We start from the raw sequence: 24595 nt of genomic DNA, 5'->3' as shown, positions 1-24595 counted from the left end.
AAGATTTCCTACTATTCTGCAGCTGTAGAATCTATGCAACCCCTTTACATAGCTGGCTGGCCTGGTGATTATAACATCTTAGAGCACATCTCCTCTCCTAGCTAAGTTGGGGCTCTCTGCTCCAACTTCTACAGCCACTGGGAGTCAAATGCTGAGCCTTTGGATTTGGACAAACCTGAACATTGTGCAAATTTGCTCATCACTAGAAGGGATGCACAGATCACATACGACGGAAAGGGGAACATAGGGCAGCAGAATTCCAGGCACACAGACCTTACATCTAGCATGAATTACTTGGAGGGAAACGTCCACAATCCACATCGGAAACTAGGGGCATATTTTAAACTACATATCATCTCTTCAGAAAAGTAATGAAGGAACAGCGATTGCTTAAAGATACATAAAGATTTTTTTTGTCCATGCCAACAGTGTCCATAGCCTTTTATAAAACACTAACTATTCCATCTTCTTCATAGTACATGATAAGACAAAATAAATATACTGGTGATTACTTCAGCAAATACCAAAAATATACATATTTATAAAATATGTTTTCTATAAAATGAATGTGGACCTAGGCAAGGCGTTCTATACCCAGTACTGATTGGTTTTAAGGGTTGGATTAGTCTTCCGACAATGCTCAGTCATTTCTGGATCCATCTGCAGCCAAGAGTTCTGTTGACTACTGACTACTAAGGAGGGAGCAGAGTTCGTACAAAAGTGGTCATGTTTTGATGGCAGCAACGGGCTTACAGAACAGTAGTCATTGCTTTTTTGCAGAGGGGTCACTGTCACAGTGGGTACAGTGGCACTTTGCTCTGTATGTGGGGAGGGCACTTGGGGAACCATGCTATAGGAATGGCTTCTAACATGGGACGGAGCCTTTTTTGCCTTCCGTTTCCTAATAAGACACCAGACAATGAAGATGATGGCAAGCAGAAGGATGACAATTATTACCAGTGAAATAATAACAGAAAGAGGATTGGTCTGACTAAGCTCGGCTTTTGGAGTAATTGCTACCACTTTTACAGTAGTGTCTCTAATGGTGGGGATGGTAGGTGCTACCTCTTTAGATGGGACAGGTTCTTCAATTTTTTGGCTGCCCCAACGATTGCGGTTGCCTAATCTCTTTATAGGAACTTCTGTAAGATTTTTATTCAGCCAATAACTTGTTGTCCTTCTCTCATAACCCACAGTGGTATACATGGGAGGACGAGAGCCGAGTGAAGTAGCTCCTGAACTGGTGGTAGATTCCATCATGTATGGTTCATAAGGGACAATAGAATATGGCAAATATCCCAATGCCGATGGCACCCCATGTGCTTTTAACATAAAAGCAAAGGAATCATTCAACATTTCCTGGTCTGTGACATTGGCGTCAACATACATCGATATAAGTCCCGTGTCAATATCACTTTGTTTGAACATCTCAACATCTGCATATGGATCGTTTTTAAGCATTTTCCTCTGAATTTTTCCATACATTGGGGGATGAAGTATATGGTATTCCGGGTCACTGTTGGTTACATTTCCCAATTCGTTTGCATCCAAATCCATGGTCTTTAAAGTGTACATTCGTCCAGTAGGGATTTTTAGACCTGGTCTCATATTTAGTAAGGGCTCCACAGTGATGTTCACTCCCTGTCCGGTGAGGTTAGTTTCCGAAGTGAAGATGAAAACCTCAAAAGTATCTTCGGACAGAGTGAAGTTTTCAATATGATACGTTACTTTCCCCATGTCTATATCTGCTTGGTCAAACGCTGTTACAGGTTTATTGTCAAGCATGAAGATGCCAAACCTGGGATTTTGCGACACCTGGTAACTGATGACTGTACTCTTTCCATCTGTTGTTGCTGCTAGATTACTATTCCAGACAGTTAAAGAGGTTTGCCCTTGCAAGAGGACCAAGTTGGTTTTATTAACCATGGTAATGGAGACCGGTATAACATCCAGGTTGAAGAGTTTATATAGTGGCTTATGTTTACCATCGGACACGCTGAAATAAAATACTCCAGAATTTGGACTTCCATCTTGTACAAACCACAATTCACCATTATTTATATCTGCCTGGGTAAAAGCTTGAACAGAAGCATTAAGATTGTCAGATTTTGCCAAATAACCATTGTTGGGCAAACTGATAACAGTGTATTTTATATCTTCAGGAGGATTGTCCAGATCTTCAACATTTAGATTTTCTGGACCCAAAGCCATTGTTCTTCCTTGCAACGCGGTCAAACCAGGACGCTTTGTCTTAAGCTCCGGCACTTGGTCATTAACCGGAATTACAGTAATATTGAACTTCTCTTCTATCACGTCCATTTCCGGCTTCACTGCCGATTTGCTTTTTAAATTTAACCACGTGGCAAAGGTGAAATCATCTGTGGCCAACTCCGCTCCATCATGTACATATGTAATCCCAAATTTATTGATGATGTACTGCGAGAAGTTTGGCTTTTCCTTTGTGATGTTCCTATCTCCTACTATAATAACACCATTCTGGGGCAAAGAGGTCACCTGGAACCAGACTTCATAGAAGGAACGTTGTGATTCCGGCAGCCTGGCTAGAAGATTTGATCCGTCTAACTTTGACTTGTCGATTTGTACTTTTCCTCCTTCCACCACAGAGGCACCTGGTGGTACAAGTCAATGAAACAAACTTATAAGAAATACACCATATCATTTCTGTAAGTGTAAGCCATTATACTTAAGCCATATTTACCTGTATTGGCAATAAGACGACTATATCTGTTAGGATCATTGATCTCATAGGATATTGTCATGAGGAAAACTTGCATTTCCAGAATAGCTGGAGGAGAGGACACAGTGAAGGTAAAGGAATCCTGCATGCTCCACACCAAGGCTTCTGTATCAGTATGCTCATATATAATCTTTCCCTCATTGATCTGCAAAAGACAAAACCACAAAGTGAAAAAGACAAAACATAGGTGCTATGGATTCTTTTAGCTATGATTAGATCTATGATCAGTCTGCAGCTAACAAGTCATAAAACAATGATAAACTGAACTTTTGTTAAACAAGATGTTGTTCGTTAACAGGTGTGAGTGTATCAATGGTGGGCTTGACGCATGTCTGTGCCACTGCAGCTGCCCCAGGGTAGCCTCTCATCTGGAGCTCACATATACTATTTGTCACATCTGTCTACACTCCAATGTATAGTGAATAAGTGACTATTGGAATGCTGACAGATGGACAGATATGACAATTAGAGGCTACCCAGGGTTTTCTGCAGTGGCACAGCCATAAGTCATGGATAATGTCCACCAGTGCTGCAGTTTCTGTTTCAACATATTGCCTACCTAAAGGCATAGCCAGAACCAACTTTATAGATAGCTCCACTACATCTACCACAAATTGTGCTATGCTATGAGCACGGCACACTTTGCAAAGAGCAGGAACACCTGTTTTTGATAGCTGTCCTTGCTCTCATGCATACTTTTCATGGTGTCCTAAAATATTAGCCTGGGGCGGCATAGTAAGAGGTGCAAGGACACAAGCAGATTCACTGGGTCGAAAGCACAGGGAATCTTTGCACCTGCCCAGATGCATTATACATCACTGACTAAGGGCCCTATTCCACCAGACGATTATCGTTCGCATAATCGTTAACGTTTAACGATCTCAAACGACCGCTATTGCGAAAGACCTGAAAACATTCACTCATTTCCATGGAACGATAATCGTTACTTATGATCGTATTTGCGATCGTTTTTTTTTTTGCCATTTCTTCGCTATTGAGTTCGTATCTACTGCGAACGACCAAACGATGTCTTATTCAATGTGAACGATTTGCAAACGTTTTGCGTACAAGCAACGATAAAAATAGGTCCAGGTCTTATAAAGCGATCAACGATTTCTCGTTCGGTCGTTAATCGTTAACTGCATTTCAACCGAACGATTATCGTTTAGATTTGGACGATTTAACGATAATCTGAACGATAATCGTCCGGTGGAATAGGGCCCTAAGGCATCATGCGCACGTCCGTGTCAGTTTTCCTGACAGTAAAGCTCCTGATCAGGTGAGGAACCGCTTTCCTCTTCAAAGACAGAATGTAGGACACCGCAGTGTTATTTGGAACCAATTCCAGTTCTTTTCTGTTTCACAATAAAATATTCAAACAAATACTGAAAATTACTCGCCATCTGCTGTGTAAAGCTGGAGACCTCCTCAGTGTCATTTTCTTGAACAAACTTTAAGATCTTCCCATGCTTGGGAGAAGAACTGATGTCAAAGGTTACAGACCGGTTATTTGCATTGTTCTCATCGTTGGTTACAGCTTTTAGTACATCTGAAGAAATCGTTCTTCTCATTCCTGAAATACAATAATAATAAAAAAAAAAAGATTTATTAACTAATTATTAGCAATATTTATAACAGTAAATGATACAACCATAGTAATAGAGACAATGACGGGGGCATAAACAGCAGTGATCAACTGGTGACAGCAGCATCTGTTAAAGGATGGAATATGGTAGATGGCAAGTGAACAGTCAGAACCTGATGTGGATGTGGTGGAAGCTGGAAAAATTGGCAATTGTAAAAACCTAATTGACTATGATCAGGGCCAAGTTGTGATACCCAGACAACACATATTTCTAAAATGTGAGGTCTAATATGTAATGGTGAGCACCTACAAAAATTTATCACAACTGGCAAACTGGTGACATGGTAAAGGGTGCCCAAGACTCGTGTATGTGGGAACCAGAGATAGGCTACCTGGTCTGATCCCACAGAAGAGCTAGTAGGAAGAATTGCTGAACAAGTAAAAGGGCATTTCTAGGCTAATAGTATTGCTTAGTCACAGATCAGCAGGTCCTGACATCAGATGTTTAGCACCCACGCTACACAGTGAATGGCTATGTTCACTGTGTAGTGGTGACACCGTACCACTACAAGTGAATAGAAGCTGAGCTGCAGTTACCAGGAGTGGCCACTAGACAGTGAATGGAGCTATATCACAGTCACCCAACCTTGCTATGAATGAACAGACCCTGCTTCCACACTCCTCTAAGCCTATTGGGTTTTACAATCTGTGAGCAAAAAGCTCAAATTGATGAGAAATTGAGAACCGCTTTAATGAATAAAGAAACAAAGATGCACACAACTGCAATAAACACCCCGTAACAGCTGTCTGTGAATGGATACCTGGCTTTGATATTTCCCTTGTCTTATCCTTAGACTTGTACCTGAGTTACATGTTGACTTAAATGACCACCTATCATGGTGGTTTTGGTGGGAGCCCCCCCTTTGCTTGGTTTTCCTTCCCTGGAGGGTTATCTGGTTATTCCTGTGTTTTGAGACTCGCAACTGAGGCTCCGCTGACTCTTTTGCATATTACAACTGCAATGTTGTGTAACTCATACCTGGAAATACACCCAATCCTTTATTTATTTCCATGTTGATGACAAGCGTCCTTGCTGTGATGCTGAAAATTTGCCTTGGTGCAAAGTTCAGACCGTCTGTTACCTGGAAATTGAATCCTCCAGACATGGGGCCTGAAAAAAATTGTCAATCAGTAACATACAGAAACAGAAAGGCAGAGCTCTCACACATAAATGCGGACTCTTCCCCAGACTGTGCGGCATAGATACGAGACCAATGGAATAACCACCGGGTGAGCGGAACATGTAATAGGTAGTATGAGGATATTGATGGCGGTGATCATTTCATCCAGCTCCAGCTATATTAAGAGGTTTTTAAAATTGAGTGTTTCTGTATCTTCAGGAAAAACACAAACTGAGGTCCAGCACATCCAAAAATATGCAAAACTTTAAAGTATATTCACTTTCTAAAACAAAAAATAAATAAATCAGGGGTATTTAACATCCCAGGAGCGAGTACAGGAAGGCAAAATTGGTGCAGGGACTTAAAGCCATAACCCTATGTGCCTCATAATTCCCGACCTAGATTATCCTGCTGTATGGTTTGGCCCCATACCAATCTGCATGGGAAATGCTGCACAGTATAAAATAACAATGAGACGTGGTTTGGGACTACACCTTACATGGATTCTTGTCGTAAACTACATCTATCTATCTATCTATCTATCTATCTTAAACTTCTGATTATGGTGGCTTCAGTCAGTCAAAATAACATTGTAAACAATCCTTGTTCATATTGTTTAGGTATGTGGATATTGTAGACAAAGGTCTTATGACAATGGTGGTATTGTCCAGATTGGAAAAAAATACAAAGGAAAAAGAAAGCTGTAAGATGCACTGTATTAAACTATGCCTGTGGTACGTCTTTAGTGGAAGAAGAATCCAAAGACCTACTAGTTCTTTAATTGGAAAAGTCAACTCTGGCCACTTCAGGGTAAGTGTAGTATTACATGGTGTCTTATAGAGAAGTGGTCCAGGCTGGGAGACCCCTATATGATGTTCACATGCTCTAATGGGACATATGCAGGGGGTAGTAATTTGACAATCACTTTAGTACATTTAAAGGGGTATTCTAATCTCAACTAATATAGTTATACTTGTAGGGCTTGTAAATAGTTTTGCAAATAAATTTCTTTAGCAAACCTGCCACATTTTAATATGCTACTCCTTCCCTCCCATTGTTGACAGTTTGTTGACTAGGTTACCAATCACCGCTCTGCTCTAAAAACAGTGCTCTGATTGATGTATATAACTATTGTATACATATAATACAGTATATATACACTGTGGGAGACATTTATTATGTGGCACTAGTGTTGTCACGATACCAGAATTTTGAGTTCGATACCAATACCAACTTTTTTTTTTCAATGCTCGATACCAATTCGATACTTAATAAATTTTATTTAAAAAAACCCCCACAAGAATAGAGATGCGCCCGTACGGACCATATTATTTTAAAACTAAAGTTTGCCTTATTTAAAATAAATGTTCTTTAAAAAATTGCCCTATTCTCACTCCTAACACTTTTTTATCTTTTAGCCTGCATGGCTGTGGGGTGATCTGTAGTTTTATTTAGTAGCACGTTTTTATGTGGTACTGAATTTGGTGGTTTCTCCGCTTGCACCATTTACCGTGCGTCATCAGGAAGGTGATAATCTTATAATATGCACAATAACACTTCAGCTATCAGGGGGATGATGGGAACTGTAGTCATGTAACACACACTTCAGCTATCAGGGATGATGGGGGTTGTAGTCATGTAATACACTTCAGCTATCAGGGATGATGGGGGCTGTAGGCATGTAACACACTTCAGCTATCAGGGATGATGGGGGCTGTAGTCATGTAACACACTTCAGCTATCAGGGATGATGGGAACTGTAGTCATGTAATACACTTCAGCTATCAGGGATGATGGGGGCTGTAGGCATGTAATACACTTCAGTTATCAGGGATGATGGGAACTGTAGTCATGTAATACACTTCAGCTATCAGGGATGATGGGAACTGTAGTCATGTAATACACTTCAGCTATCAGGGATGATGGGAACTGTAGTCATGTAATACACTTCAGCTATCAGGGATGATGGGGGTTGTAGTTGCACTATTCCAGCTGGATTCGGGCGGCAGAGTAATGTGCAGGCTACCGCCCCCCTCCCCCTTCCCAGTTGCAGCCAGGCCGACCTTTTGCTCACCCCCCACATTGCTGATGCCGGCCCGGGAGTGTCCTGACGGCTCCCACCTCACAGCCACCCACCTCCTGTCAGATCTCCTCCTCGCCTCCCCCACCTCCAGCCTTCTCCCCCGGACGGTGCAGCTCTCAGCCTCTCTCTTCCCTCTCCTGCCGCCGACGCTGCTCTGTAATGCTATACTGACCCGGGACCCCGCGGCACATAAATCTATTCGCAAATGCTTCAAATAATTTATTCGCAAGTGGGCTCTCTACGCCACTCGAGCCAGAGGAGCCACAGGGGGTGCAGCAGCATGCAGAGAGGGTGCAGCCTTTTTTCAACAGAAAAATGTTAACGAAAACCTACTCCAGCTCTGTTAAAGCGACTCTGTACCCACAATCTGCCTCCCCAAACCACTTGTACCTTCAGATAGCTGCTTTTAATCCAAGACCTGTCCTAAAAACAACTTTTAATCTGGCAGCGCTGTGTCTAACGGTCGGGGCTTACATTTGTATATGCATTAGGCTGGCACCACCTCTCTGTCCCTCCTCCCCAACTTTCTCATCATTAGGAATGATCCAGGAACATTTACTGCTGTTTGAGCTTTGCACAGGTGTATTAACGATCCAGCCCATGTTCATTATACACACAGGTGGGGAATAGGAAGCAATCTGCCTGGAGCATTCCTAATGATGAAGAGGGCAGGGAGGAGGGACAGAGAGGTTGTGCCAGCCTAATGCATATACAAATATAAGCACCGGCCGTTAGACACAGCGCTGCCGGATTAAAAGTTGTTTTTAGGACAATAACTGCATCACCTGCCAAATAGACCCCAGGACAGATCTTGGATTAAAAGCTGCTATCCAAAGGTACAAGTGGTTTGGGAGGGTCAGACTGTGGGTACAGAGTCGCTTTAACCATACCTCCTCAGCCAGACCACTGCTTTTAGAGCAGAGTGGTGGTCTGTAAAGTAGACAACAAGCTGTCAACAATTGGAGGGAAAGAGCAGCATATCAGTAGGAGACAAGTTTGCTAAATGAATATACTTGAAAAAATATTTAACTTGATGAGCCCTACAAGAGTAACCATGTTAGTTGAGGTGAGGATAACCCTTTAAGATTTGTAAACATTTTACACTGTGAAAAAAACAACAAGGGCATTTAAACATCATCATGGCTTACCACTATGAACAAACACCAAGTGACCATCATTTATGTGTTGCTGGGTAAAATTCAGAATGCTTTTATCTGGATGAGACTTGAGGGCAAGATGACCGTTGCTTGGTGGCGTAATGGAGAAGACAAGATCCTTAGGGGAGGAGTCCTTATCTTCAGCAGATAGGTCACTGGTTGTCACTACAGTCACAGAGCCAACCCACACCTTAAAGATAGAATAAGTAGGGAGAATTTAATACTCAGCCATTGTTTATTAGTAGAAAAGAAAAACAAGGGACAGCGCCCCATGGCGAGGATCAGCTGGACTAAAATGGGGTGAAGGGATAAAATATGGTAACCCACACCTGATAGAGTTGTGCTGAACAGTAGGCACAACTCTCGGAATAGCATGAAAAGTATAAACCTGCGAACAGCAGCCACTCCCGAACTCCACCAAGGGAATAAGGAGGAAAAACACCACCAAACTCCAACAACGGGGATCCAGGCGCAGGTCCGGCTAATGGTGACCAGATAAATAATGTAAAACTATAAACGTTTATTAAAAAGACTCAACGCGTTTCGGAACCTTACCGATTCCTTTTTCAAGAGTCATATAACATTACAGAAGAGACACACAACACAACTTATACCAAAAAGAAATGGTGATGTCAATAAGATAGGTGGAGCTACTCCACCCATCAGGGTTAACTCCTAAAGAGCTGACACAAAAAATATACAATTTATTAGTACTACAGCTGTAACTACATAAAAAAACATGCAAATAGCATGAAGACATGTACATTTGGTTAGAACTGCTACTTACAAAACAGCATGCAAAAATATATAAAAAAAAATATATAGATATTTTGCTTTTTTTATATATATTTTTTCACGCTGTTTTGTATGTAGCCACAGTACTAACCAATTGTACATGTCTTTATGCTATATGCATGTTTTTTTTTATGTAGTTACTTGTAGAAGAAAATGTATGGCCTAGATTTGTTTTTACCGATTAGAGCTAGATAGTCTGCTTTTATGTTCTGTAATCTAACTTTATTTTTATTTGATATCTAGTATATTATTATGGAGGCTGCCATCTAGCCTGAGCTGTTTTTAACATCATTTTGTGACGTGCTTTACAGCAAGCCTCCTTGACGTAGACACAATGAACATTTTCAGGCCCTATTCTTTGTATGGAATACACTTATAAGTATGCTCAGTAACTAGAGATGCTATTGTCCTTGCTATCTACTGTTGTCACCTTTCACTGTAATGCTGTCCAGATCACTTTCCAGCAGCCTCCTCCTTATCATCACAGACTGAACAGGAAGTATCAACTTAGTTTGAAGCCTAGTGGCTAAATTAAAAACTGAGAGATTTCAGGATTATTTTATAATATAGAAAGTAAAATAAAAAAAAACAAACAAACAACACACACAACAAAATATATAACAAAATTCTACCAAACAATAAATGTTGTTCATCTTGACAATGTCAGAGAGAGAATGTAGACTGCAAAATACCACCTTGAGGGAGGACGTAGACCCCCACAATCACAAAATGAGGATATATTCCAGTTATGTCTGTACTTATTAAACCCCTTTATTTATACCTGTGAAATAAATCCTTACCCGAAAAATCTTATTAACAGATATAACTGGGAATTCATCATTGACAGGTGTGATGGTGACAAATATTGACTGCGGAAGACTTTGCTTGGAAAGTTCAGTGCTGTTTATGATGATGGTGAAGTTATCCTGCGAGGTCTCACTGTCATCGTGGACATAGTAAATCAGCTCTTGTTCCACCTAGAAAATTAAACATGGAATATACAACATAAATAATAATCATAATATTTTTTTAAACAATATTTTTTCATAGAATACAATACAAACTGGACAAGAGTGTAGAAACTATACAGCAGTGGTTGAATGTCCAAAAAGGAGAAAGAGAGTCACTGGGTAGATAATGCAAAGTCTGTTTAGTATCTATACAAACAGTGAGATATCTCACCCATAGGATCCATACAATCGCAAGAAAGACATTAACTTGGGATACCTCTCTCTTTATACATATTAGCAACGACTCTTGACACCTGTTAATACTCTTTCCAGCTAGCTTTAACATAACTATGACTTATCTCATAATCATAGAAAACTAAAACCAACCAACAACTGGAGAGGGGATCAGCAGGGCATCATAATAATTTTATACATTTCTTATACATTTTACTGTGTAAAATCAGAAATAGAAGTAGACAGAGACATTTCTGTTCATATGATACTTGTATGTGGGGCTGGGCAATTAATGAAATTAATTTGATTAATTCACCCAAAATTGTAGAATCGATTAGATTTTTTGTGAAAATCGTAAATTTGATTTTCACAAAAAATCATTGCGGGCGGTGAGGTTTGCAACGGCAGCTGGCGTTCCGGAGAGGAGCGGTGAGGTGTGCAGCGGCGGGCAGAGAGGTGTACGGCGGCCTCCAGTCGCTTAAGCTAGCAGAGCCGCCGCTGACTCGCCACCCCCTAGCGTCCCTGTCGCACGTGGAGGTCCCTGGTCTCTGGAGGAGGCTGCGGGGACTGCAGGGCAAGATGATTGCATCACTGCCAGTCCTGGAGCTGTTTAGAAGGATCGGGGGGTGCATGGCAGACGTATGTCGGTGGAAACGGGTCGGGTGTGAAGGAAAATCACTGCCTAACCCCTTTTTTTTTTTTGGGAGAGATAAGCCGCAGCCAGAGCAGCTTCAGCTGGATTCGGCTTAACCCTCCTCAAAGAGAACACAGGATTGCTTGGCTGTGCTGAAAGTTTCTGTGTATGGAGAGGATGGGGGCGGGAGGGGAGAGATAACTGATGGCTGAACGATCCTTCAACCACCAGTTATTCAAGGTATATGGGGACCCTTAGATACACTATCAATATTAGATCAGTGGGCAGCAACCCTCACAATCAGCTTTTGTGATGCTCTGGCGGTGGGGCATAGTACTGCAGCTTTACCCCATGCTGCGGAATCTTGCAACACTGCTACAAATATGGTGAAGCAGGATTAAAAAAGAAAGCACAACATTGGGTAAACTTTTTTTTACCTGTTTCTTAGTAAATTTTGATAACTTTATTCCAGGAATCCTTGTATTTTCTACATATCCATTTTTGGGTTCATCCAAAAGAACAAACTCAAAATTGAGATCTTGGAAGTGTTTGTTTGGAATACGTAGATAATCCTGGGTCAGGGCTTTGGACGCTCCTTCCCTCATAGTGATATTCTGGGTCTCCAGGGGAATAAGAACTGGAATAATATCGATAGACACTGTAATCCCACTAATCTCTCGTACACCGTTTGTGACATCTAATGTGAACTGATCCTGTACCCGGCCGGTGACAGTCTGCACATACTGAATATTCCCTTGGTTGATATCTTGCTGTGTAAATGCTGTAATGGATTTTTCATCATCACCAAAAAAGCCTTCAGTGGATTTAAATCTACGGATGTATCCATAGGACGGACTTGTCATTACAGTGAATACAATCTCGCTGGGTGTGTTATCTTCATGGACAACCTGAAAAAAGATTAAAACAAATAAAATAAAAAATAAAATAAATTATATGTGTGTTTGTGTGTGTGTGAGTTAACTGACTGAAATATAACTTGTGGAAAATCGGTACACAGCAACATTACAAAATAAACAAACAAACATGCAAAATGTAAAAAAAAAAGTATGTGAACCATTATCCCAATACTTAAAAGGATTGTGCTGATTTAGACTAGTTTTTCCATATCTACAGAATAGGGGATAACATCCTTATTGGTGGGGATCTGACTACTGTGATCATAACAACGGGAGGATATTGTGTCACCAAATGAGTGGAGTGCAAAAAACGTGCATGGTCAGTGCTCCATTCATTCACTATAGAACCTAGAAAAATATGGCCACTTTTTTCTTTCCAGTACCTCTCCAGATGTCCTGTCCAGATGTGGTTTAGCAGCTCAGTTACATTGCTATAAATGAAGCTGAACTGTAATACCTTACACAACCTTTGAACAGGGGTGGAGCTATTTTTGTGTTTTAGCAATTCCTCATTCTCACTGTCTCTCCCAGGAGTCCTTTTAGGGTTTACGCTGCTTTCTACATATATACAAGAGATGAGCAAACCTCAAGCACACTTGGGTTAACTTGAACCCAAGCTTGCAGCATTTGATTACTAGTGGCAGAAGTTGGATGAAGCCCTAAGGCTGCCTAGAAAAAATGGATATAGCCATAAGCCATAGCCTGTATTCATGTTTTCCAGGACTCCCTAGGGCTTTATCCAACTTCTTCAGCCACCGGTGATAAAATGCTGCACTCTTTGGTTCGTACTAACCCAAGTGTGTGTGAGGTTTGCTCATCTCTAGTTAACCCACGTAGAAGTGTTTATTGGAAAGTTTAGATTTTTTTTTTTTTAATTTACAGTGTGATATCCAACAGTAATTCGAAATCAGCGATTTAATGGAGACTACTTACTTGCAGCTTGTTTTTTCCTATCTTAACTGGCTTTCCTTCTTCTACTACAAGACCTTCAAGACTCTGTACTGTCGGAAGTCTCTGATGACTTTCCAGATAGACACGAACTTTAATACTGACATCCAAGGACATTTTGTTGATTTTTATGGTAATGTTCATTGTATCTACTAGATGATTACTGTCATTGTGCTTGTAAACCACATGGCCATTCTTCAGGTCTTGGAGTGTAAAGGATTTCTTTATTATGTTCTCTATGTAAATCGCTCCATGTTTTGGATGGGATGAAATGTCATACAAAACATCACGGTCACTTTCAACATACATATTGGTGGCTATGCTGAAGTTGGCAGTTGTTAATACGTTCCCTTTGCCTTTCTGCACTAACAATCCTGTGTTGTTTATTACGTTGATGTAAGGCTCGGAGGCACTGACTTCTAGAAGTGAAGATGTGTAATGTTTTCCATCTGTTACAAACAAGACAAAGCGGCCATAGTCAGCCCCATGATGTACATAGAGCACACGGTTATTCTGCAAATCATCTTGGGTAAACTGGTAGAGCTTTTTTGAGGTATCATTAAAAGAAACCAGATCTCCATTGGGAATACCTCGCCTGGTGTAAAGCAATTGGCCATCATCAAAATCGGTGTCGGGATCGTGGTAGCACAAGTCTTCCAAAGTCACTAACTTCTTAGCATTCCTAACCACGTGAAATAGCTTGTCAACTACACGGACAGGCTTCTCGTCATTCTTCAGCTCTATGGATATGTTAAAAGTGAATTCTGTCTCCACGGGGGTTGAAACAGGATCAGCATTGTCAGAGGAGGCAAGAACGACAAAGGAATCGGATACTGTTTCAGAATTATCGTGAGCGTACATAAGACGTTCACCCATAATATCTTGGCTAGAGAAGGTGGTTATGTTATCATTGCTCACAAGGGAATCTGAAAAGTTAATTCGCTTTAGCTTTCCATAAAGAGGACTTTTCAAAACCTTGAAGGAAAAAGTTCTGTTGCTTAAGGTTTGTACAAAGAGTTCGTCTTTGGTGACGAGCCTTGTTTCACCCTCGGCTAGTGACAAGCCTTTGTTAGTTAAAATGATGCTGTTTAAGTCTGCTTTAATGTTGATGGTAAAAGTATATGGCTTGGACTGTGCATTTTCTGTGAATAATGTAAAGTTAAAGAAATCCTGTGAATCTTCATGTGGTTGTTTACTCAAGACATACTCAATGTTCCCTTCCATTATATCCGTCTGGTTGAACTTGTCATCAATGCTCAAAATGTTGTTTCTGTTCATAATTATTCCTTTGTTGGGTAAAAACTGTATCTTATAATAAATTAATAGGTCGTCCATGTTGACTCCCTCCACCGCAGCTTGTAGGTTATCAGAACCAATTGTAGTCTTTTTGGTGTTTTCAATGGTTAAAGGAAAATTTTTTATCAATGTATACTTGAGCCATTGGACTTTTATGGGGAAGAGCAATTCTTCACTGGAACGATTTGCTATGATGACCTTAAATTTAAAGCTGTCCATTACATCGGTATCTTTTATTTCTTTAAAAGTATTAAAGTATCGGATCCGGTCTCGCTCAAGAGATCGTTGAGTAAATGATGTCGCTGGTTTCCATTCATTTACAGAACTTTTCCTCTGGATATGACCATACTTTGGGGTCTCCGTAATGTCATATCTTATTTCCATATCCTGATTCACTGCATTTGTTTCAGCAGCTAGGTTGCTGGTCTTAAGGAAGGCGCTTGAGCCTTGTTTGACTTCAATCCCCGTGTTGTTCACAATTTTATAATTTAGAGGAACGGCCAAAATTCTCAACACAATTGTGTTACTTACTTTATCAGCATCGCTAACCCTTAGCACAAGCCTTGCATTCTTCACCCCATGGTGGGCATAAAAAATATTCCCTTCAAGCAGTTCTGAATAAGGAATGCTGGTAAGAGCTTTATCTGGTTCTTTAACATTTTCTAGATATCCAGCATCTACATTGAGGTTGCCAAGTACTACGAGATTTAGATTTTGTGGCTCTGTATCTACATCAGAAATTTTTATCAGATTACCAGTAAGGCGTTTCTTAGAATTTTCAAGCAAAGTGAATAAATTTCCTTCTGGTAGAGACAGTTCTGGTGCATCGTTGGTCGGTGTCACTGTGATGTTAAACATGTGAACTTCTTCTCCTTTCAGATAAGGCGGCACTTCTTTCTTGCTAGCTGCAGTAACAGAAAAGGTAAAATGATCACTTGTTCCTTCGGAGCCGTCATGGAGGTAAGTAATTCGCCCGTGCCAAAGGTCAAGCATGCTAAACGTCCCCTTATCTTGTTGCGAGGGAACATCTATTTTCAATTGGCCGTGTGAAGGATACTCAACAACCTTAAAAGAAATTTGTGACTGCCGAAGGCCCAGCTTCTTATAATCCAAATTTAATTTGATGTGTTTCGATTGTAAGGCGGCTTTGTTTCCTTCTGCTACCACCAAATTATTAAGGACGAGGAAGTTATCTTTTTGAATATTCTTGGGTATCCTGGTAGTAGCCACTGAAGTTGTAGACGATACAGAGATTACTGGGGAGGTTCCAGGCTGTAATGTAGAAACAGTGCTTAGCACCACCTCAGTTTTACAACCAGGTGAAACATCTTTTGTGGCTAGGGCATTCTTTAATCCAAATTTAACAGAGTTCACTTTTATGTTTTTTAAGCATCCTTTAAACGATCCTCCTTTGGTACGCTTCCCAGAAACTGTTGTTACACCTAACCTCTTAACTTGATCCCGAGAAGCCTCATCCATGCCACCTACATACAAAGAACCGTGTGTTTTTATACGGAAGCCAAGCGAAGCCTTATCTGTTCTTTCATCTAAAGTCAGATGAAGATGCCTTGAGCTTATTGTAAGTTTGATGTAATGCCATTTATTTTCACTAAGAGCACTTGAAGCATCCAAATGTACTATATTTTTTCCTTTCCCAATGCTGGCTCTAAGCACCCAATCTACTATTTCTAGAGAGATGAAATCATCTGCTTTTCCCGCGTGATATAGCAGCAAGCCTCGTCCAGATGCAGACTGTACTAAACACTCCCACACAGCATCTTCTGCCATGTTCCAATGTGGGAAAACCAGAAAGGACTTAGAACTGAACAAACTGATGGGGTCATCTTCACTCATGAAGAACTCATCGCTGCATCCCAGAGAAACCTCATGGACACTTTTCTGACCAGGGTATGGTCGAAGAGAAGAAAGTAATTCATAGTCATTGAACACAACATCATCCAGACAACCTCTGAAATATTCATGTGTGTCCTTTAGATATGAAGCTTTAAGGTTTCCAAGTCCACCAACATAGAGGCCATGATCAACATGAAGTTTATTTGGTACTCCGGGACTTACAACACTAGATTTGACATTTGTATCAACCATTAGGGTCACTTCTGTGTTCCGGAGGTCCAATTTCACTAAGTGCCATTCCATGTCATCTAAAGGAGGCCCTTGGTCGACGGAAAGTACTTGTTCATCATTTTCAAGTCTCAATTTTGCCTAAAAGTAAAAAGTTTGAAAACATAATTAATGAAAACATACAAAGTACAAGACAAGTACGGTTATAGGCATGTTATAGCCACGTGTACTGATGTAAGAGAATATGATGGCTCTTAAAAGGCCTTTTACACTAGAAGATTATTGTGCAATAAATCGTTATATTATTTGTATTTAAGTAAATATCGGCTGGTGTAAATGCGGCCACGATAAATTTGTTAACGATAAGTTGCTTGTATGTTGTTGATTACTTCTTGAACACAGACTTCCAAATCTGGATTTATCATTCACAAATCTTTTGGTGTAAACACTTGTCGTTCGCAGTCGTTGTACAGTGTAAAAGCAAAAACGATCAGTTGAACGATACAAAAACGAACTATTTTTTAAACGATTTCTCATCTCGTCTAAATGCGTGATCATTTGCTTAAACGATTGCACTAGAGATTTAACGTTATGTGTAAAAGGACCTTTAAGAGACCCGATACACAGAATAGAGATTAGTCCTACAGAGGCCAAGTTAAGATTACCAAGGGTGAGCCAATCCTCAAACCAGGAGAATTTTCCGGAATTAATGAGAGGAACAAAAACCTGGCCTATGCATGTGGTCTTTCACCACATTTCCAATGTTATGTCAAAGAAGAGTTAGAAGTAACACAAGGGGGGACATTTAGGAAACGTCCGCCCGAAGCGTACGCCAGGTAGAAGGTGCAGATTTTCCCCTTCTGCCTGGCGTACGCCTTGCGTATGCCCCGCTCGCCCAATGGGGGGGCTGGGGGAGCTTGGGGAAGGGGCGTAAATCATGATCCAGTCATAAATCTTAATATACGGCGTATACCTTAATGTCCGTGGTCTATGTCGCCTCTCCCTCCCCAACGCACGTTTCGCGTGGCAGCTTGAAATGCTGTAAACATGGTTACACCAACTAAACCACCTCCACAGTTTTTTCTTACCAGCAACTAAGGATGCCTCTTGCTAGTGGGGCCAGCATAGCAATCAAAGAAGGTCTAAGTTTGGGAAGAGGAAGGGGACTAAATGAATTCCCCCCAAAACAAGTAGCACACCATTTATCTTAAACTTTTGAACAGAATAATAAGGAACTGAATATAATAATAACTACTGTTAGGATTTTTTCTTAAAGGGCTAGTGCGGCGGTAAAGAATTATTCACAGAATAACACACATTACAAAGTTATACATATTATGTCTGTGAATGGCCCCCTTCCCCGTGTCCCACCACCCCCACCCGTGTACCCGGAAGTGTGGTGCGCTATACTCACCTGTCACGTGCCGACACCCGTCTCCGATCTTCATTTAGTGACGTATTCTTCGGCCGGCCGGCGAACAGCTCCATCTGTTCCGAATGCCGGCCGCCCTCTGCAGCGTCATCCGATGCTCAGCCGCGAGGGGAGGGGGCGGAGGGGGGACGGGAGGCAGCGACTCGGCCGTCCGTCCGAAGATGACGTTTGGCACAAAATGGCGGATGGCCTCGACACGGATCAGGTAATGTATAATGCACCAACACTTCCGGGTACACGGGTGGGGGTGGTGGGACACGGAGAAGGGGGCTATTCACAGACATAACATACATTACAAAGTTGTATAACTTTGTAATGTGTGTTATTCTGTGAATAGTTTTTTAGCGCCGCACTACCCCTTTAATATTAGTTCTTTTTAAATAGGGAATTTTTTTTACCAAAATTTACTCTTGCACACAGAGACTGTGAAAAGGTAATATATTTCAAGTGCTGTCAGTGTGAGTACTGGGATATCAGTAATAACCATTCTATGGCCACTAACTATTTAACATTATTACAAGCATCTAGAAAAATAAAGAAATGGCAGTAGTAAGACAATGTGGTTTACATCTCACCTGTACCAGTCCAGAGTGCAGCTCCACCAAGCAATAATCATGTTTCCCTGCTGCCAGGAAGAGTAATCCATTCCCCTTGCTGGTTCGGAAACGCAACTGAAGTGATGACTCGGAGGACAATTCCACTTTTTTCAGTTCCACATAACTTTCACCAAAAAAAGAAGCTGTAAAATGGAAAATTTCAGTAAAATTTAAAAACAGCCAAAAATATATAAGAATTTCTTTTTTGGGAAAATCGTAATTACAATCCTTACTACAATCCTTTACTCCTTCTGATCCCAGCAATCGAACAAACGATGTGTACATACACCGAAAGATTGTCGAACGATTCGCAACGATTTTATGGTCAGCTCAAAAGATGCGACAACACGCAAACAAATTTTTGCATGATAATCGCCCCATGTAATAGGGCCCATAGACAAGAGTGAGAAATTAGCTGAAAACCAACTATAACAATTATTATGGCTGGGTTGAAACAACTGGCATAAATTTGTAGACACCAAAATTCCTCGGCTAAGTAAAGACTAAGGTAATAAAACAAACAGAACGAATCCCACAGTATTCCTGCATTCCAGGTACTGCGTGCTCAGGCAGGCAAATACTTAAATCTGTTTCCGCCATTAAGACACCTTTATGAGTGCAGGAAAAAAGCCTCTCATTACGGAGAGCCGCCAAATCGTAGTGTGAGAGACCGTGCACACCACCCCAGGCTCCAATCACTATGCCCAGGTGTATACACTTTGATTATCCATCGATAGTCCTAAATTACTTGTATTTTTCATGTTGTTAGTGAACAGGTAACATCTAAAATTGATGACCTAACTGCAGGACAGAACATAAATTTTAGATTGGCATGGCTCTGATGCCCCCCACACTCCGCACCTTAAGCTTGGGCCTCTTCGTTGTTTACCTCTGCTCGTACCTACAATCCCCATACTAAGGTACTGAGAAGTTATCCTGTTCACTTCAATAGTACGATGTACCACTGCTAGTAACAGTATGGCTATTGACCACTTAATAACACTTCAGAGACGGCAGTGGGACCTGGGTCCCCCGTCCTCTATAAACAGGTAACTAGTGGAAGCGCTTGGTGTCAGACCCCGCTGATCTTATACTTCCAGTCCATGCATTTTTTACGGCCCAGACAACCTTTTAGTCCAATGATGCATGGCACTATATAAATTCAATGACATGAGAGGTACAGTGGGGGGTCCATGCACCTTCATCACAGCCCTATTACAATATACTATACGGCCATGTGTATGAGCCGTCATAGACATATTTCCCACTCTAAGTTGCATCAGACTGAGGGTGAATGGGTTAAACCTCTCCAGGGCTTGTTGAAGGCTACAGACGGGTCTCCCGTATATTTTCGGAGCGTGAGTTGATCTCAGCTGTTGGTCTTTAAAGTGGCATATGACATCTGCTTTTTAATCCCTGTAACTCCTCCGCAGATTACAAGTCGTAGTAATGTAGATGATAGGGGAGAGACAATGGCCGCAGGGTGATACTCCATACACCGCCTTAAAGCAGACATTACATGTGCACTGTTACTCACACATATATGTACAGCATATACAGCATAAGAGGTTAATACACAAGCTGAATCTATGAAGAGAACTATGGTGGGGAGTAAAGCTCTTCATATTATGTACGGTCAAATCTCTGGACCTCTCCTTTTGAAACATGTGTGTACGAGGGAAGACGCTGTTCTTGGGGTTGGCAGAGTCAGTGGTTGGATGCCCAATGATCTAATATAGCATTGCCTATTACTCTTATATATACAGTACTGTGCAAAGGTTATAAGCAGATGTGGAAAAATGCTAATTCTGTAGCAGGACCCTAAACATCCAGCTAATGCCATTTAAGGGGGTACCCCGGAGGAAAAAATATTTTCAGATCAACTGGTGTTAGTTATACAGATTTGTAAATGACTTCTCTTTAAAAAAAATCTCAGGTCTTCCAGGACTTATCAGCTGCTGTATGTCCTGCAGGAAGTGGTGTATTCTTTTCTATCTAACACAGTACTCTCTGCTGCCACCTTTGTCCATGTCAGGAACTGTCCAGAGCAGTAGCAAATCCCCATAGAAAACCTCTCCTGCTCTGGACAGCTCCTGACATGGACAGAGGTGGCAGCAGAGAGCACTGTGTCAGACTGGAAAGAATACACCACTTCCTGCAGGACATGCAGCAGCTGATAAAGTGGAAGGATATGTAAGACAGACAGCACAAATAGACACTATTTGATACAATCCAGCACAATCAGTCTTCCAATACATTAAAGTGACTCTGTACCCACAATCTGATCATCTCCCCCAAACCGCTTGTACCTTCAGATAGCTGCTTTTAAAGGGAACCTGTCACCCCCCCGTGCCGGGGTGACAGGTTCCCTTTAATCCAAGATCTGTCCTGGGGTCCGTTCGGCAGGTGATGCAGTTATTGTCCTATAAAAGCAACTTTTAAACTTGCAGCCCTGTGTCAAATTGGCATGGCCTAGAGCATGGGTCTCCAAACTGCGGCCCTCCAACTGTTGCAAAACTACATTTCCCATCATGTCTGGACAGCCAAATCAAAAGCTTTAGCTGTCCAGGCATGATGGGAATTGTGGTTTTGCAACAGCTGGAGGGCTGCAGTTTGGAGACCCATGGCCTAGAGTGTCTGTGCCCTAGGATTGCACCGCCTCTCTGTCCCTCCTCCCCGCCCTCCTCATTATTAGGAATGCCCTGGGCAGGATTTTTCCTATTTATCACCTGTGTGAACAGGGCGGGGAGGAGGGATGGAGAGGCGGTGCAAGGCTTGTGCACACATACTCTAGACAACGCCAATTTGACACAGGGCTGCAAGTTTAAAAGTTGTTTTTTAGGACAATAACTGCATCACCTGCCGAACGGACCCCAGGACAGATCTTGGATTAAAAGCAGCTATCTGAAGGTACAGGTGGTTTGGGGGGGGGGTCAGATTGTGGGTACAGAGTCACTTTAAATAGATTTTTCTGCTGCAGTCAGATAAAGTGACATACACAGCCTCAAGCCTCAAGGATGTATACGATGTTCTAGGGGAAGTGAACTTCGACCTGTCAGCGGGAGAAGACCGTCGCTGATGTGATCGGGATTTTTTAATATGTTAAAAGATCACGAGCAGCCAACATTGTGCATGTCGGCTGATTGTGATCTTCTAACATGTCCTATTACACATAACAATTATCGCACTAAACGGCCGGTAATTGGCCAAGTAAGGCCAATAATCGTTTGGGCCTTTAAAGCGACTCTGTACCCACAATCTGTCCCCCCCAAACCACTTGTACCTTCAGATAGCTGCTTTTAATCCAAGATCTGTCCTGGGTTCCGTTCGGCAGGGGATGCAGGTTTTGTCATAAAAACAACTTTTAATCCTGCAGCGCTGTGTCTAACGGCCGGGGCTTACATTTGTATATGCATTAGGCTGGCACACCCTCTCTGTCCTTCCTACCCACCCTTCTCATCATTAGGAATGATCCAGGAACATTTACTGCTGTTTGAGCTTTGCACAGGTGTATTAACGATCCAGCCCATGTTCATTATACACACAGGTGGGGAATAGGAAGCAATCTGCCTGGAGCATTCCTAATGATGAGGAGGGCAGGGAGGAAGGACAGAGAGGGTGTGCCAGCCTAATGCATATACAAATGTAATGCTGCGTTTACATGTAACGATTATCGTGCGAATTTGCGCGATAACGGTCGAATTGGAACGATAATCGTACGTGTAAACGCAGCGAACGATCGAACGACGCACGATAAATCGTACATCGTGATCTTTCATCAGGTCAGCAAATCGTCGTTCATCGTACGCAAAAAATTCGCAAATCGTTCCGTGTGAACAGTCGTTCGCCGATTTAACTAATGTGTGAGATAGGCTTAAACGATCGCAAAACGATCGCAGTGCGAATTTTCGTACGATATATCGTACCGTCTAAACGCTGATCGTTATAAAAAAAAAATCGTATATCCGACATCGCTAATCGTACGATCGGGCCAATAATCGTTACGTGTAAACGCAGCATAAGACCTGGCCGTTAGACACAGCGCTGCAGGATTAAAAGTTGTTTTTATGACAATAACTGCATTACCTGCTGAACGGACCCCAGGACAGATCTTGGATTAAAAGCAGCTATCCGAAGGTACAAGCAGTTTAGAGGGTCAGATTGTGGGTACAGAGTCGCTTTAAGGTATGTTGACAATTAGATTTGTCTAAGGTATCTAGCATGAGTACAAGTTTATGGATTCTTGTTGTATCTCTGCGAATACATGTGGGAGAAATAGATCTTTACTGTCCCGGTCCATTAACATCTATTCACATCTTGCATTTAAAACACAGCTATGAAGCATTGTTTCCTTTGTTGTTCCAGTATTCTTGAGGGCAATGAAAATTGCTGAAGATTCTGCCATTCTTCACGTCAAAAACATCGCACTATACTGAAAAAATTATGTATAATGTCAAGGAGGTGGCTCTGTGACGGCTGAGTGGACAGGACTGAGTTTGATTGACAGGTCTCTCACTGTGCATAAAAAAAGACTCTTCAGTCAAAGAGATTCTGAAAGAGGAATGGCCTTCTTGGCTTTATTCACATTTTGTGTCTCCTTTTTGAAGAGGTATTCTCATCTGGGACATTTAAAACATGACCACAGGACATACCATAAATGTCTGATGCGCTCTCACCTCACCACTAACAAACCAGAGCTCCTTATAATAAGAAAGCCTTTATCTGCTTCATATGACCTGTGGTATGACAGCATGAAACATGTCAGGTAAAAGAGTCATTACCTATCTCACCTGATCGCCCTATACACATGCACGCTCCACTGAGTGTACACGTGTCTTCAACGGCAGGGAGGGCAGCTTATCTCCCAGAGAACAAAAGGATCGGGCAGTTGAAACCCACCAGGAAAGAGTCAGAAAGTCACCATTAATATCAGATGGTCACCCTACACACCAATCACCCTACACATCAGAGGGTCACCGTACACATCAGACAGTCACCCTACACATCAGAAGCCTGGTTACCATACACATCCCAAGGTCGGATGCTTGAACAGAAATGGATAAATTATAGCGGCACACACATTATTTGTATGGTCGGCTTCATTTTATGGTTCTTCTACGATTGTATCCTGTCCAGACAATCCTCCATGAGCTACACACACTGGACTCCTGGCATTATAACTCACTGACACATTGGGGCAGATTTACTCAGGTGCCATTGCTGTTGGTTTCCCTGATGTGTCCTTGGTAAGTGCAGTGTCCTGTATGTCACTATATCACTATATCCTTTCTGTCACTATATCACTATTCTTTCCTGGGGGTTGAGTTTGGACACAACCACATGCATTGTAGCAGAGCAGTGAGGGGCACTACAGGAACCCTGCTGTACATGGCGCCCCATATACCGTGGCCCTGCTCCATTCTTATGGCCGGGGTCACTGTGACCGCACACAACCTGTGACTGATACTAAGTATCAGAACTTTCTCCGCTTTGTTGACATAAAACCGGAACTGCCCTTTACCTCACAGTTAACCCCCCGGTGCCCGGAGGTGACCAGCAGCAGTGGCGGCCCCCACATTACCTCACAGAGGAGAAGGCTCAGTGCCAGGATGGCGGGGCACAGCCGCCTCTTACCTGGGCCGGTGTAGGCGCCGGGGGTGCAGCACAGCACGGCTGCCAGGACGAGCACAGCCCGGAGGACGCTCATTCTTCCTGCGGGAGTTCATGGACTCAGCTCCCCCAGTACCCGGGGCTGGGGCACGCGCGGTGGTGACGTCAGAGGACCGCGAGGGAGCGGGGGGCGGCCGGGAACTTGTCCCGTGTAGTGTGCAGAAGCAGGGATTACATTACTGGAGCTGAGGAGGGGGACAGGCCGGGGAGGGAGAATTCCCAGGGGAGGAGGGGACAGAGGACTGACACAGCTGTACACAGGGTGGAATGCAGCTAA

General features: G+C 42.2%; 1 protein-coding gene across 1 annotated transcript; it reads right to left on the bottom strand.

Annotated features, from left to right (window-relative positions):
- On the bottom strand, positions 1 to 24505 carry LOC138786213 (chondroitin sulfate proteoglycan 4-like). Its single transcript, XM_069963043.1, has 10 exons — positions 24283 to 24505; positions 18628 to 18791; positions 13228 to 16761; positions 11815 to 12285; positions 10360 to 10536; positions 8756 to 8954; positions 5383 to 5514; positions 4159 to 4331; positions 2720 to 2903; positions 1 to 2630 (listed from the first exon to the last, which is right to left on the bottom strand). Exons 1-10 carry the CDS (start codon positions 24353 to 24355, stop codon positions 589 to 591), a joined length of 7149 nt encoding a protein of 2382 aa, XP_069819144.1. The 5' UTR covers positions 24356 to 24505; the 3' UTR covers positions 1 to 588.
- Positions 24506 to 24595: the final 90 nt, after the last annotated feature.

This window comes from Dendropsophus ebraccatus, chromosome 3, assembly GCF_027789765.1.
Source record: "Dendropsophus ebraccatus isolate aDenEbr1 chromosome 3, aDenEbr1.pat, whole genome shotgun sequence".
Taxonomy (NCBI): Eukaryota; Metazoa; Chordata; class Amphibia; order Anura; family Hylidae; genus Dendropsophus; species Dendropsophus ebraccatus.
This window is presented reverse-complemented; position numbering and strand designations above follow the sequence as displayed.

What these genes read in the sequence shown, in the direction of transcription:
- LOC138786213 (XM_069963043.1), bottom strand. Translation starts at nt 24,355, where the DNA reads ATGAGCGTCCTCCGGGCTGTGCTCGTCCTGGCAGCCGTGCTGTGCTGC. An exon ending in TAGGAAAAAACAAGCTGCAA is followed by an intron (nt 12,286 to 13,227) that starts GTAAGTAGTCTC and finishes ATCTTTTTTCAG; the next exon opens with GTTGTCCATGAAGATAACAC. An exon ending in CAAAATTTACTAAGAAACAG is followed by an intron (nt 10,537 to 11,814) that starts GTAAAAAAAAGT and finishes TTAATTTTCTAG; the next exon opens with GTGGAACAAGAGCTGATTTA.